Source organism: Rana temporaria, chromosome 2 (assembly GCF_905171775.1).
Source record: "Rana temporaria chromosome 2, aRanTem1.1, whole genome shotgun sequence".
Lineage (NCBI taxonomy): Eukaryota > Metazoa > Chordata > Amphibia > Anura > Ranidae > Rana > Rana temporaria.
Genome location: NC_053490.1, coordinates 114,771,765 through 114,788,036, shown reverse-complemented (window position 1 = coordinate 114,788,036; position 16,272 = coordinate 114,771,765). Strand labels below are relative to the sequence as shown.

General features: G+C 46.5%; 1 protein-coding gene across 3 annotated transcripts in view; it reads right to left on the bottom strand.

The window, feature by feature from the left end:
* Window positions 1–16,272, bottom strand: part of GTF2H4 (general transcription factor IIH subunit 4) — a 48,313-nt gene that overhangs the window by 9,481 nt on the left and 22,560 nt on the right. For all 3 annotated transcript variants that reach the window (XM_040340794.1, XM_040340793.1, XM_040340792.1), the window contains exons 5-9: window positions 15,128–15,224; window positions 6,102–6,190; window positions 3,053–3,161; window positions 1,602–1,670; window positions 1,391–1,474 (exon numbers count right to left, since the gene is read on the bottom strand). In XM_040340794.1, the coding sequence (XP_040196728.1) occupies window positions 1,391–1,474; window positions 1,602–1,670; window positions 3,053–3,161; window positions 6,102–6,190; window positions 15,128–15,224 (448 nt within the window). The remainder of the gene's footprint in view (window positions 1–1,390; window positions 1,475–1,601; window positions 1,671–3,052; window positions 3,162–6,101; window positions 6,191–15,127; window positions 15,225–16,272) is intronic.

The following is a 16,272-nucleotide window of genomic DNA, read 5'->3' as shown; positions in this document are numbered from 1 at the left end:
CATTCCCTCCAGTCATGTCTCAGGTTACACTAAAGCTCTCCTCTCCGAGCTGTGAAATGTGAGTGACATCAGATCCCCCATCCCCTGCCTCCTAAAGCTCAGAAATACTTTGTACACTGTGCAGAAGAGAGAGCTGCAGAAAAAACGGGTACAACTAATGTAGGGCGATTGATGATTTATGTTGGGCGTAAAAATATTGCAGTCAGAGCAATGCAGTTTGATTTACATGATAATCAGCTTACAAAGGACTTTTTATGATACAACATAGCTGGCTTTAAATTAATATTTGAATCTATAGTGGTTATATAATTAATTTAAAGAAAACTGCTCACATAATTTGTAATAAAAACATCTTTGCCAGAGAGAGAGAGAGAGAGAGAGAGAGAGAGAGAGAGAGAGCTGTGCATGATGTCATAAGCCTAGGCTAATGACCAGGCAAGAAACAGGAAGTGGGCAGTATAAGGTATTTACTGGCAGAAACATATTTTTTTTTTTATCCAAAGTTAAAGCGGAGTTCCGGCCACAATTTCACTTTTTAAATATAAATACCCCTGTAATACACAAGCTTAATGTATTCTAGTAAAGTTAGTCTGTAAACTAAGGTCCGTTTTGTTAGGTTGTTACAGCATTTAGACACTTTATAAAATAGAAATTGACTGGGGCCATCTTAAGTGTGGGCATCATGAAGCCAGACTGTATGACTTCCTGGATTTCAGCCTTGCAGATCTCGCACTTGCTGCACAAGCAGTGTCAGATCAGGTTTCAGCACCTGTGCTGTCCAAGTCACATGATTCTTTGAGACTGGGGAGTGCACAGACTCCTGGTAAGTTACACCAACTACATTCCCAGGAGTCTGTGCGGTGCATTAAGCACCTAGGTGCAGGAAGTGGGAAGATTAACTATTCTGCCTAGCAACAACACTTTGAAGGCATCTAAAAAAAAAAAAAAAAAATTCGTAAAGGACTAATGACATTTTTTTAAAACTACTGATGTAATGTTATATTTATGGGTGGAACTCCACTTTAAAAAAACAAAGGCAGAAGATTTAATAGATGGAAAGATGAAAAAATGACCGAAGAGCTGCTTTAAGTACATGGAGGGATAAGTATTTCAGCCAAAAATGAACAGCAACTTTGTGTACATTTCTTGTAAACAGGTTATACATAAATAGTTTTAAAAAACATGAATTGGTAAATCGGAGAATTAAAGAATATATTGTTAGCATATTGATAGATATCATCGGCCTAAAGCCACTATGAATTACGTTTTCTTACAAAATGCTGATACAAAATACAATTTAAAAACATATTTTTACTCCAATTAGACATTGAAAGCGTAAAATTCAGATGCAAAAACATTCTTATTTTTAATATCGGAAGGAACCACTTACCTTTCTCTGAAACACTAGTCCAAATTCCCGCAGATGCTGCAGGAAAGTCAGTAAGGAGTCACTCATCCCTTCCACAGAGTAATCCTTTTATTTAGTAAAGACAGGATAAGAAATCGATAAGGCCTTCCATTATAAATGAATGTTAGCATAGACTGTTTTATATTTTGGCTAGTATGCCATGCTTTACAATATGTGTTACATCTTATAATACCTTTCCAAGTGTTGAGAAGCTCAGCTGGAACATGAAAGAAAGAATCTCTACAAGATTCATCCCACGTGACTGCAGATAACAAAACAATGGCATTACACACAGGTACAGAGACCGACACTTAACAAAAAGCCGTAATAGACCAGTTCTATAGGTCCTCGCAGTTGGGACATGCTTTAAACTCACAGTCACAGTTTTCCAGGCTACATCTTACAGATCATACCATAGTTCAGGAGGTTCTCTTGGCAAGAGACAACAAGGTGATGATATCTAGGAGTTATTTAATCCTCCTTAATGCCCTCCAAGACGACTCTGCGTTGCCATGCAGGGGAAGCTGGGAGAGAGATTTGGGTGATCTTCTCCACATGTTCTGGAGGTGACCCAAACTTCTCCATTACTGGACTGAGGTTTTGGATACGATGTCACAAGTATTTATGTTCGAGATTCCAAGGAACACCATGGTTTGTCTGCTGGGTGCACTGGAGGAGGAATCCCTTACCCTGAATGCACATACTGTGGTTTTACGCTTATTATATGCCGCTCGTAAGTTGATTGCAAGGTAATGGATTGCTCCTCAGGTTCCCACCAGGAGGTGAGTGGAACAAGTAAATACCACCAGAGCACCCAACCCCCCCATGTTGAGGGCATGCGGCCTGGTACGGCTCAGGAGGGGTGGGGGTGCTCGCTCGTCCCCACTCCTTTTCTGACCGGCCGGGCAGCGTGCTTGGATAGGGGTCTGGTATGGATTGTGGGGGAACCCCCACAACGTTTTTTCGGCATAGGAGGTTCTCCTTACAATCCATGCCAGACCTAAGGGCCTGGTATGCCCCTGGGGGGGAACTCATGCCGTTTTTTTATTTAAAATTTGGAGTGGAGTTCCCCCTCATGATTCATACCAAACGCCGCGGCTAGAATTGGCGGGAATCCAAGTCGGATCCCCGTCGCTTCTATGATGGGTTTTTCCCATTGCGGCGAGCTGGCTCGGCGCTGGCTCCCGCGACGGGGCACGTAGGTGGTCAATCTCACCGTGAAAGGGCGCGAGATTGACACAATATCGCGGTCACCTACTGTAGCCTAAAACAAGAAAGACACCTTATCCAAAGCTGCAATATTTGAAACCCAACCCCATTCTGACATTAAAGTGGAACTTCACTCAACAGAAGGGGGAAAGGTAAAAGAAGCACAGGTCTTTAGAATGGATAATGCAGTAATATAGGAAGTGTTTGCACTATAGTTCCCCATGTACAGTTTCCTCCCCAGCAGAAGCAGGGAGATCACGGCATAGTAGGTTCTCAGGTACAGCTTCCTTTCCAACAAGAACAGTAAAGAGCACAATAGTGAAAACATCTGAAGATAGTGATGCAGTAACACACTATCTTTCAAATGTCTACCCTCTAAAGATGCCACAACAAGTTGGGTACTTTATATTAAAGTCTTAGAGATTAAGTACTTACTTCGGCTGTCTTCAAGTACTGTAGCATAAAATACCAGAGCTGTGAAGCTGTATCTAGCAGTAGGAATTGAAATCCAGCTGAAGAAATGCTTGGAGCTTCTCCAGACTCACTACAGAATGAACAAAACAACAAAATGTTGTTCAAACATATACAAAAGGATTTAAAAATTACATTTTTGCATGTATGTAGTAAACATTGTTTCCTAATAAAGTACAGCCAAAATGTAACATGCATGGTCCCATGGGAAGGCACACAACATAACAAAATGTAACAGATATTGCAAAAATATTAGGCCAAGTTCAAAATTAAAAGTCACCAGCACTTCCTGATCACACAAGTATCCAGGTTCGCCATCAAGCTTCCTCCTCCCTAGCTTTATGGGAAACAACCTTTCATGAAATTGCATTACCTGAGCCTTTGGCTCCACATTAAATGCAAGCCATTGCTGATAAATTACAAGTTGATCAGCCAAGAAACAGATAACTGCATAGCTGAAGTACATGTATATTTTATCTGTATGGCTCTGCCAACAGCCTTTCTCAACCTTTTAACCCCAACCTCTGCAATCATTTTCAGGTCACATGGTTAAGATTAGTTCATTGGCAGTCATTGGGATAATGTCCCTTACATTGATGGTGGTCAGAGAGAAGAATGCTCCCCTTACAGCCGAGCCTCTGTTTCTGCCAAGTGGTGTTGGAGCTGGAACTATTCAGAACCCTTCACATAGGAAGTCAGTTAGCCACAGCTCAAGTAACCCCTAGTCACTTCTGTAGGAACCCTAATTGAGAATGGCTACTCTAGAAGATCTTAAACTACCATCCTTGATCACTTTTTTACTAAATTGTGAAGAGTTGACAAATCAGATTCCAATGTATTAGCTGGAAGAAGAGAGGCACAATGGTTGAGTTTCCCCTCTGAATGTGCAGTATAGCTTATGTTTTTTAAATTACAAGACTGGCTGAACACAATTACAAACCATTTAGCAGTTATGAGAGCAAACAAATTATCCATTTGAAATGTATTACCCTGCTTTTCTGCTTTAAACCTAGTTTCACACTAGATGCAGTGCAAATACACAGCAAATTTGTGGCGGATTAGACATCGCATCTAAACCGCAACCTGTTCATTGCGAACCGATTGCAGAGTGTATGTTAAGTGAACGGCACCCCACAATCGGTTTGCAAATTGCAGCACAATTTTCAGAATCGGATCGTGGGCGTTCAAAATCTGATTCTGAGGCAGACAAAAGAAAGGATCGTGCACCAGTTTGGTGCAAATGCGGTGCGACTTGAGCCAAACAAATCCACGGCTCAAATCGCACCCCAGAGACACTGCATGCAATTCGCACAAGAATGTGCTGTGATTCCTGTGCAAATGACATGTGGTGTCTCGCACTGCAGCAGTGTGAACCCAGGCTCCAAGTGGAGCCATGTAGCCTAAGCCTCGTTCACACCATGGTGCAGAGAGGTCAGTTTTTTTATGCACGCGTTTTGCAAGGGCACAAAAAAACAAACAAATGTTCTCTATGTGCCCTGTTCACACCAAAAAACACTGGTATCACGTGCAGATTTTTCTGTGTCGGAATCGGCAACGTGTATGCAGTTTTCTGCAGGAGAAAAAAACTGACATGACGTCAACATTGGTGTGAACAGGGCATAAAACTGACAAGCATGAAAACTGATGTCAACGTGCATGAAAACTGATGTCTCTGCAAGTGAAATCTGCATGCTTTTCCCATCAGTTCCTTTCAGTTTTCAATTACGTATGGTGTGAACGAGCCCTAAATGTTGGTCCTGAGCATGTATAACTGCCAGGATCCTGTCACATAGAGGAGACATTGCAGCTTGTTAAGATCAAGGAATCTGCATGCAACAAACTCCCCCATTGACAGAATAAAATGGAGTTGCCTAATCCTCTATAAGCACAACATGCACTTGTTAGATTCAGATAAGCAAATATCAATCTTTTTAAATATTGGCATGCTACACTCATTAAAAGCGAATGTCCAGGTTTAGTTTCATGTTAAATACCGGTAGTTTATTTGGCCATGCTGGCCCAAAATAACTAGCTCCTTCACCAACATGTGTGCCCACTGGGTGCGCTGTATAAGCTTTAGCTCTGTGTTCTGGGTGTGAGACGAGACCTTCCCTTTTTACACCCAGAACAAAACAACATCAGGCTGAGCCATTAATAGGCATATTTGTATTCTATCAATAAATACAAAGCTTCCTCTGATCGGCTGAGTCAGAGAGGCAGTCTGATGACGTCACAATCTCTGACTTGGCCAATCAGATGAAGCTTTGTATTTATTGATAGAATACAAAGCTGCCTGTGAGTTCCACTCAGCCAAAGCTATTTTGTTCTGGGTGTGAGACAGGAAGTCTCGGCTCGAACCCAGAGCTGTATACTATATGTAGCTGAGGCTACATACTGTTTATACAGAGCGCCCAGCGGGTGCAATTATTAGTGAAGGAAATGGTTTGGTTGGGCCACCTTGGCCCAAACAAACTATTTCCAGTTAAAGTAAACCTGAACATCAGTTTTAAAGGCCTTTGTTAACATGCCTTCACATAATAATGTCAAACACAGCTCTGCCCACTCTTGTGTGTTTTATATTTTTAATATTACACTGGGAAATAGTTCAAAAATACACATACTGTACTTAAAAATATGCAGGAGCCCTTCTGTTCTTAGACTAATGCTTAGGATAAGCATTCAAAGTAGTAGATTGTAGAATCTTTAGCAAATCACATCACCTCACTGCTTCACCCCATTTCCCACACTTATTAGTGGGCAAATGGTAGATGGCTGCATCACCTCTTGCTGCTGATGGACATGACTGCACTGGAGGTGGAGACTTGGTTCAAGCAACACCAAAACACCACTATGTAAATGACTTGAATACCATGGTTGTCCCTCATCAAATTTGAGGAAACAATGTGTCATTTACCAGAAGCTAAGGATATCTAGTGGACTCCATGTCCAGCTATTGTAAACTGGATTTTTATTGCATTATTTACAGATACATTTTTAAAACACGCAGGCTTACCTTTTCATGAGACCAGCTGAAATGAGAAGTTGCGATAAATCCTGACTCACTGATGCATTTGGTGATCCAACCATAAATTGAAGAATAACCTGAAAATAAAAAAATAACAGTAACATTTCAGTGTTACAGACATAACTAAATATTTGGTACTAAATTTGCAATGCTTCCAGATGGACATATAAAAGTATGGAATGTTCAAAGTGCAATAGCCCTCTATCCACCCATCCCTGCAAAACAATGATTGAATTTGGAAACATTCACCATAAGAATGATCAAATATACCAAGTGTAGGCTAGCATGTTTGCTAGATTCAAACAAAAATCCATCAATCAGAAGCAACAACAGCAGATATCATCTTTAAAACTGCACTTACGGGGGCGTGGCCTGGACATGGCTGAGTGAAGCTGCTTTACACCAGAGCTCCCGGCCTGATCCCCTGTTTTCGGCCAAATATATAATAATACCGGCATGAACACTGCCAAAAGATACGGGACAAGAGCAGCAACAAGGGGGACCCCGGCGGGGAAGAACTCAGGAGATATCCAGAGATATTTTAAGACTCTACAGGAGTCGCCCCTGGATTCCGGCCTACTTGAGCCACGAGGCCCCGCACACCCAGACGGAGAAACCCCACGAGAACAGGAGCTGGAGGCTGGGGGATCGGAGGACTGGATGACCTTTTCACATCAGCCCCCGGAGAATAACTTACAAGGCGACATGTCGTCCGCACAGACCCCGGAGCTCGCTGGCCTACATCCGGAGGTGAGAGCCATACTGCAGGCCTTACCAACCAGAACCGACATTGAGGCCCTGATCCTCCGCCTAGAGGAAACCCACAGGCGAGACATCCAGGAGGTGCGGGGGGAGGTCTCGACACTGACCGACCGGGTCACCTCGGGAGAGGAAACTGTTTCCTCGTTGGCAGACCGCGTAGCGGCGTTGGAGCAGGCCCGGGACCGTCACCAGGAGGCCGCCATCTCGTTACAACTCCACCTGGAGGATGTAGAAGACAGGAGCCGCCGTAATAATCTGCGGCTCCGCGGCATCCCGGAACCCGAAGGGGGGGAAGATGTGGGAGCCAGGGTCCTGAGCATCTTCAGGCTGGTCCTGGAGGACCCGGAGGCGGAGGTAGTGGTGGACAGAGCGCACAGGGCGCTGGGGCCCAAACCGGCGGATCAAGACAGGCCGCGGGACGTGGTATGCCGCCTACACCGCTATGGTCAAAAGGAAGACATCCTGCGGCGGGCATGGGACATGGGAGACCTCGATGTAGACGGAGCCCAAGTACGTATCCTCCCGGACCTCTCAAGGGCGACCCTGCGCCGAAGAGCCATGTTACGGCCTGTGCTGGACCTGGCCAGGCGAACAGGCCACACATATCGCTGGGGCTATCCGCTGGCGGTCACCTTTCGCAAGGACAACACTGCCTTCTCGCTCCAGACCGCCGCAGATCTACCCGCCCTGTTCAGATACCTGGGTGCAGAGCCGATCCAGGTACCGGACTGGCTACAGTTTATCCCCCGCCAAACTGGCCGTTCCGGCGCTGCGGCCTATCGGGGCCCCCAGATGCAGAGGCCTCAGAGGGGCAGGAGGAGACGCCATTCTGCGCGAGGTGGAGCGGGACGTGAGTAGGCCGTAGGCCGTACAGTTGACTTCCCCCCCTCTGCTCTGTTGCCCACTGCCCGCAAGTTACCCGCACCGCGGAATCCCCCGGGGATCCGTTCCGGTACCCCTTGATGACCCCCGATCCCCCCCCCGATAGACTGTGTAAGGGTTACATGCACTGTGACTCCCCCTGGGTTTGATCCCCGCTGCCCCCCCCTTCCCGGCCCTCGGTTTCGCCTCCCTCTGCACCCCCGTTTCAGATGCCCGGTGGGTGGGTGGCACTGGACGCCTGTGTCTGATATTCCCCCCCCCCCCTGACTGACCGCGGACTGGGGATATCCCCCCTTAATGACCCCCGCAGAATGGCAGACTCAGATGACCCGGATGTGGGGACTCCCGGCCGGGATGTCCCCGTTGACACTTTGGGAAGGGATACCCCACCAGAGGGCCTGGACTACAAGATACGGAACCACCGCAGGGGCTGTATATACCTCCTTGGAGGAGAACTGCCACGTGTGGGGTCGGGAGGTTGATGTAGGTTGTGACGCCTGATGGGGGGAGAACAGTTGCTGCTGGAGACGCAGGGTCCGGTAGTCAGGACGTTGGCAACTGGCGCCCCATGGGCTTTGAGACCTTGCCTCCGGGGTGGGGGGCTTTCTCACGGACGTGGGGGCTTTGCTGGGGGGGGGGGGATTCCCGAGGGGCCTGAGAGGGAAGATATGGGGGCACCCCCTCTGGGGACCCCTGGACAACACAGGGACAATTCATTTTGTCATGACCCCTCCTGAGGATACAGAACTGGACGCTGTGAAGAGGCAACCAGGGTTGTCATATAAGGGTCCATCCATACCTACCTATCGTACTGTGGCCCGATCCCCGGGAGGGGGGCTGACCTGACATGGGGTTGGTGGGGTGGGGAGCGGGTTCTGGGTTGGAGAGCCGGGCAGTACCGGTCACAGAGGGTTGGGGATTTTGATCTCATGGCCTTATGGGTAACGTAATGTCCCAATTGCACTGTATGCACTGTTTGCATTGTTATGTTCTCTGCACTTAAATGTTTTAATTATTGAAAGTCCTGCAATTATAGATACGTATAGTATATGATGTCGGTTACAGATTTGACCTTTTTTCATAATATATGTTTTGGCCGGGGATGGGTGGAGAGGGTCGGGGGCTCGCTCTCGGCCTCTGTTTAGCCCAACTTCCCCACTTAGGAAGACACTCGGTGCTCGGGATACTCCCGAAGAGTGTAGACAGCCAATCTTGGCTACCTTAGTATTCCTTATCTGGAGGCCCCACCTGGAGCCTGCCATCTGAACTTGCTTTCCTCTTCTATCTACTCTCCTTCTCCCTTTTCTACCCACTACCTAACCCTAACTTTCCCATTCCCCCTCCCCACTTCAATAGCCTAGGGCGTTGAATACGTGGCCCAAGTCGTAGCGCCAGTCAGCTTTTCCTGATCCCCCACTTCTACACCCCCCCTACTGCACGAGCATGGACACCCTTACCGTAGTTTCGCTTAATGTGAAGGGCCTGAACACGCCCGAAAAAAGGCGTATGGTGTTACAAGACATGCGCCGCATGGGAGCGGATGTCGTCCTCTTACAGGAGACACACTTTAAAGAAAGTAGACTACCATTCCTGCAAAACAGATTTTACCCGATAGCACATCACTCTCAGTACTCGGAGGCCAAATCTAGGGGGGTGTCCATATTGATCTCGGTGAGAGTACCGTGGACGCCCATGGATGCTCTGACGGACAGGGAGGGGCGCTTCCTCTTCCTGAAGGGCAAGGTAGGAGACAAGACGGTGACACTAGCTAACTTTTACGCCCCAAATACCCAACAGGACGTATTTCTTAAGAAACGGCTGAGACAGCTTGGCCGCTTCACAGAGGGCCAATTGATAGTGGGGGGGGACCTGAATGCCGCCCTAATCCCAACCGAAGACACATCCACGGGAACATCAGCCCTGACGCGTGACACTCTTAAACGGATTGACGCCTCCCTGCATAACATGCAACTGGTTGACGCCTGGCGGCTTCTACACCCTGGAGAAAGGGACTATACCTTTTTTTCTAAACCCCACCAGGTCTATTCGAGACTCGACTATTTTCTGCTACCCCACGGACAACTAGACGCGATCCGGGAGGCCGCTATTGGGTCAATTACGTGGTCGGACCACGCCCCGATCACTCTGAAGTACTCAATTTTTGACAAGACGAGGGACCAGAGACCAGTATGGAGGTTGAATGAGAGTCTCCTACAGAATACCGAAGTTATGACAGAGGTGGTGAGAGAACTGGGACACTACTTCTCCACCAACATAACACCTGACAGCGACGTGGGGGTAGTGTGGGAGGCCCATAAAGCGGTAGTACGTGGACTTTTGATCAAACACGGCGCGCGCCTCAAAAAGGAACGTATGGCACAACTGAACCTGCTTTTGGACAAATTACAGACATTAGAAACGACGCACAAGGTGACACCGAACAGACAGTCAGGAGCAGAACTCGATGTAGTTCGTACTCAGATAACAGACCTATTACACTTTAAGGCCAAAGCGGCGCTGCAAACATGCCGACGTTTCACCTACGAGTCAGGTAATAAATGTGGTAGGCTGCTAGCCAACACTCTACGCGCGCGTCGCCTGGCCTCATACGTACCCCATGTGCTATCCCCAGGAGGACAGAAACAATCTACTCCCCAACAAATTACGCGAGAATTCCGCCGATACTACAGCTCCCTTTACAACCTGACAAAGCCCCCTCCTACACAGGAGGAGATGAGAACATATATCTCCGAATCCCTAATGCCCTCCCTGTCGTCTGAGGCACGGGAAAGTCTGGAAGACCCCATTACCCTCCCTGAGATACAGGGGGCACTGAAGTCAGCCAAACCAGGGAAAGCCCCGGGTCCAGACGGCCTCACAGTGGCATACTATAGAACACTGCTCCCATCAGTGGGCCAACATTTAGTGAGACTGTTCAATGAACTAGGATCAGGGAAATCCTTTCATGTCACCACACTACAGGCTCAAATCTCTGTAATCCCAAAAGAGGGAAAGGACCCTGCTAACTGCGGAAGCTACCGCCCCATCTCCCTCCTTAACACTGATCTCAAGCTATACACCAAAGTTTTAGCCTCCAGGCTACAGAGCCACCTCCCCCACTTAATACACTTGGACCAGGTGGGTTTTGTACCCACTAGGGAGGCCCGTGACAACACGGTAAAGGTACTTAACCTGCTGCATATTGCCTCCTCCGGCAAAACACCTAGCCTGTTTATAGGGACGGACGCCGAAAAGGCGTTCGACCGGGTAGACTGGCAGTTTATGATGTCCACTGTAGAGCATGTGGGGTTAGGAGAGAAAATGAGGAATTGGGTGGCGGCAATTTACAGGGGACCGACGGCGAAGGTTCGGGTGAACGGGGTGCTGTCGGAGGCTTTCCCCATTTCCAATGGGACGAGACAGGGGTGCCCCCTCTCACCCCTGCTCTTTGCACTTTCTCTTGAACCTTTCTTGTGCCGGGTGCGCCAAAATCACGCAATCACGGGAATACAAGTTGCAGAAACACAGTACAAAGTCTCCGCCTACGCGGATGATCTACTTTTCACACTTACGAACCCGGACACATCACTCCCAGCTCTCCTCCGAGAGTTCGAGGCTTATGGGAAGCTCTCAAACTTGAAGATCAACATGACAAAATCGGAGGCGATGGGGGTGGGGCTGCCACAGCTCCAGCTCACACGGCTTAAAAACACCTTTAGATTTAAATGGACGGAGGTCGCATTAAAATATCTAGGCACGCACATCCCCCCCTCGATGTCACATCTGTATAAAATGAACTTCCCCCCCCTTCTGGCAGAGGTCCGGAAGCTGCTGTCACAGTGGACGGGTGGCCTCCACTCTTGGTTGGGTAGATGCAATATCCTGAAAATGACCATACTACCGAAATTCTTATACCTCCTACAGGCGATTCCGATTCACATACCGGGAGACTACTTCCGTCAACTACACTCGGTATTTTCCCACTTCTTATGGGCGGGGAAAAAGTCCAGACTCCGAAGAGAGGTACTCTCTCTCCCCAAGCTAAATGGCGGCCTGGCATTACCGGACGTACGAACCTACTACCGGGCGACACACCTGGTCAGGCTGATTGACTGGTGCAGGCATGGGCACATTAAGCTCTGGACACAGGTGGAACAAAGTCAGTGTAGGATCCCCCTCAGACGTGCCCCTTGGTGCCACTCATCACTCCCCACGCATACCTCACGACATCCCCTAATAGGACAGACGACTAGAGTATGTGCAGAACTCTTTGAAAAGTTCTCCCTCTCGTCACGGAACTCCCCATTGAGACCGATTATTGGCCACCCCCTTTTTGAACCAGGAACCCAAGACGGGAGATTTCTCGACCTGGCGAGGGCTGACTTATTCCAGGCGTCTCATTTTAGTGCAGGGGGGAGGTGGAAGTCAGCGGCGGAACTGATGGACCCGGAGGGCGTATTCCGCCTGGACTTCCTGAGAACACAACAATTACGCCACTTCTTGAACAGCATACCGGTACCTCAGACCGAACAAATTCCGTTGACGACCTTGGAGGACATATGTAATACCTCTGGGGTAATCCCCCACACCCTATCCCAGATGTACACGTTACTGAACACACCGCCAGGGGACTACCAGATCCCGGCCCTAGCCAGATGGGAGGAAGACTTGGGGACGCGTTTCTCAGCCACCAAAAAGCAAAACATAGTCCGCTTCACACATAAATCGTCGGTATGCGCCAGAACGCAAGAAACAAACTATAAAATACTCACGCGGTGGTATAGGACCCCCGACCTGTTGAGTAAACTATTTCCTGACACCACAGCTACCTGTTGGAGATGCCAACAGGATAGAGGCACCATGCTGCATATTTTCTGGTCATGCCCGCGGCTTGGAGACTTCTGGAGAGAGGTACGTCGGGTCACCCAGCAATTTACGGGCAGTGTAGTCCCAGATGACCCGGCATACTTCCTCCTACATGCTAACGACTTATCACCTAGAGTATATAAAAAGTCGGTGGTGCGCCACCTTCTGGACGCTGCCAAGGCCTGCGTGCCTCTCCTCTGGAAGTCCTCTCGCCCGCCAAATGTGGCTATGTGGTTAAACAAGGTGGATGAGATCAGCCGTATGGAAGATCTAGTCCTTTCCAGCCAACAGCGAAGGGAAGCATACTCAGACACATGGCAACTGTACAACATTTTTAGATTCTCAGAGGAGGGACAGAGACTCAGAGAAACGGACGACCACCAGGCGACTCGACCAGTAGTGGGGAGTACCCCAGTACCCGGGATGACATGATCCACCAGGAAACAAAACGAGAACTAAACACTTCACTACGCCCTCAGGGGCGCCTTTGGGGTTGGCCATGCTCGTGCAGCCCCCCCCCCCCCCCCCCTCCCCAACTCTTACCTTAACTTTACCTATCCTCTATCTATTCTTTCTTCTATCCTTTTTTCTCCCCTGCTTCACTAGAAAACGGAAAACGGGTCGGGAAGCCGCCCCGTGGGGACCTGGTTCACGGGATTGGAAGACTTAAAGAGAGATTTCGGTCTCAGACTAGTAAGATGAAGTTTGTTTTTCTTTTTGCCTGTATATGTGACTGTACAATCTTGCTGTTTTCTGTCTGATGAAGGGTAATGTTATCCCCGAATGTTATGTTTGTTTGATTTTGGTCCACACGTGGATCGGCTTTTTTGATGATAAATAAAAAATTTAAAAAAAAAAAAAAAAAAAAAAAACTGCACTTACATAAGCTGTCAAAACAATCCATATCTAGACCCACACCGATGCTTTATAAAACTTGAAATTCTATTTTTTGCAATCAACACACAGTAAAAAATGTGTTACCCTAAAAAAAAAAAAAGGATCCGGTTCCTTTAAAGCATGAATAACAGAGCAAACAAATAGATCCTGTTCCCTTAAAGCATGTTCACAGCACAGTGCTTGTGTTTTGTAATTTGGCACACTGTATCACCTAAAAAACCTGGTTGGTTCTGCCCTCCCTCCTTTAAACTGACCAAGAATTATAATGGCTGCTGAGCCTTGACACTGTGGTCAGTTTACGTGGCTCAGTCATCCGCAGCCCTGCTCTGTTCTCCTCTCCCCCCTCCCTCCCTGCCTGTCTGCTCGGGACAGTGCCCGCCCCTTAACCTCCTGCTGCTTTAAGAAATATAATATATTCATTCCATCCCCCCCTCTGTTATATAACAATATGTGTCCCAGTGTCCGATCTATATGAAAAAAATGCTGATTATACCTTATATCAGAGCGTCTACCGGTGCACACGTGACTCCTCAGCTCTCTCCCCTTTCCCCGGCTGACATCAACAGGAGTGCTTGGCCCCACCTGCTATAGCTGTCAGATGAGGAGAGGAGAGAGCCGAGGAGTCACGTGAGCACCAGGAGACACTCTGATAGCAGGTATAATCTGCATTTTTTTATATAGATCAGACACTGGGACACATAGGGGTTGATTTACTAAAGGCAAATCCACTCTGCACTAGAAGTGCACTTGAAAGTGCAGTCACTGTAGATCTGAGGGGGAAGATCTGAAATTAGGGGAAGCTCTGCTGATTTTATCATCCAATCATGTGTAAGCTAAAATGCTGTTTTTTTATTTTCCTTCCAGGTCCTCTTTGGATCTACAGTGACTGCACTTTCAAGTGCACTTGCAGTGCAAAGTGAATTTGCCTTTAGTAAATAAACCCCATATTGTTATATAACAGAGAGGATAGCGTGAATAGGTTATAGTGGCTTAACAACCACTTTAATGTACACTTTTGTTTGAAATCCATATTAACCCAACTAGTAAAATGCTAAGAATCGGGTAGTAAAATGCCTGCACAGATCAATGTTATTCCCTTACAAAAGATACATGTAGCAGTGTGGAAAAAGTTAGCGCAGAAGGTGTATAAAATACGGTCAATCTCCCAAATAATAAACCAAAATGTCAATTCACACTGCGCTCGATAGACCAGTAGCAACTTAGTTGCAACTCTCTGCAAAAAGGTATACTTGAGAATAAAAAAAAAAATGCTGTATTAGGGAGTGTTGTCTGGTCAGTCAATAGCTCCACACACACACACACACACACACACACATTGCTTACAAGCTGCTGATGTAATTCAGTAATATCAGAAGCTTGTGAGCAATGTAGTGTTTGGAGGGATTCACTAACTGGACAAAATTGCCTGATACTGTACAGCTATATTGGCGATTTGTGGAATTCAGAAGAATAACTTTTTAAAGAGAGTTGATACTAAATTCAAGTAGTTTGTCCTGGTAGTGTGAATTGACATTTCAATGTTATGACCTATTATCTAAATATCTTTGTAAATACAACCAGTAAGCTACAGTAAACCTGATCTTCACCTCCCATCTGCTTTCAGCATATTTATCCAGAGAGAGAACATCTTTTCCATGTTTATCGGGACCCAGCTGACTGCCATCATCTGCCCAGGCTTTGCCTCTAAACAAGACAAAATAGAAAGATCAAAGTAAAATAATCAGAAAGGTACAATTCATGCAGACAGACTACAAAACACATAAAAATAATAAAATATTTATAATTAGGTAGATTTTGACATGCATCTAAATCCACAGTTCCTCTGAAGAGTGATCCATGGCTGGATTGCCTTTCAGAAATTATTGAAAAACAGTGAGGAAGCGATGCGACACCTACTTGTTGCCCGTTTTAACCCAGATTTGCAGAAAAAAAAGGGCCAAAAGGGGGGCTTGCGGCATTTTCCCATTTGAATGGGATGCCATATGTTGGGTACTTTTTGCTGCAGTCACGAAGTAGAGCATCACGACAGCATCATGTAAATACCCGTTTGTTGCTATTTGCAGCTTAACCACTTCCATACAGGGCATTAATATACCCTTCCTGCCCAGACCAATTTTCAGCTTTCAGTGCTCTCACACTTTGAATGACAATTACTCAGTCATGCTACATTGTATCCAAACAAATTTTTTATCATTTTGTTCTCACAAACAGAGCTTTCGTTTGGTGGTATTTAATCACTGCTGGGTTTATTATTTTTTGCAATATAAGCAAAAAAAGAGAGAAATTTTCGAAAAAAAAACACTTTTTTTTCGTTTCTATCTTAAAATTTTGCAAAAAAAAATGTTTTCTTCATAAATTTGGGCCAAAATGTATACTGCTACATATCTTTTGTAAAAATAACCCAAATTAGTGTGTATTATTTGGTCTCTGTGAACGTTATAGAGTCTACAAGCTATGGTGCAAATCATTGAAAAATGATCACATCTGATCACACCTGAAGTACTGACGTCCTATCTAATTCTTGAGATCCTAACAAGCCAGCAAAGTACAAATACCCCCCAAATGACCCCATTTTGGAAAGTAGACATTCCAAGGTATTTAGTAAGAGGCATGGTGAATTTTTTGAAGTTGTATTTTTTTTCCCACAATTCTTGGGAAAATTAAGATTTGTTTTTTTTATGACAAAATTGTCATAATAACAAGTTAGTTCTCTCACACAGCACATGCAAAC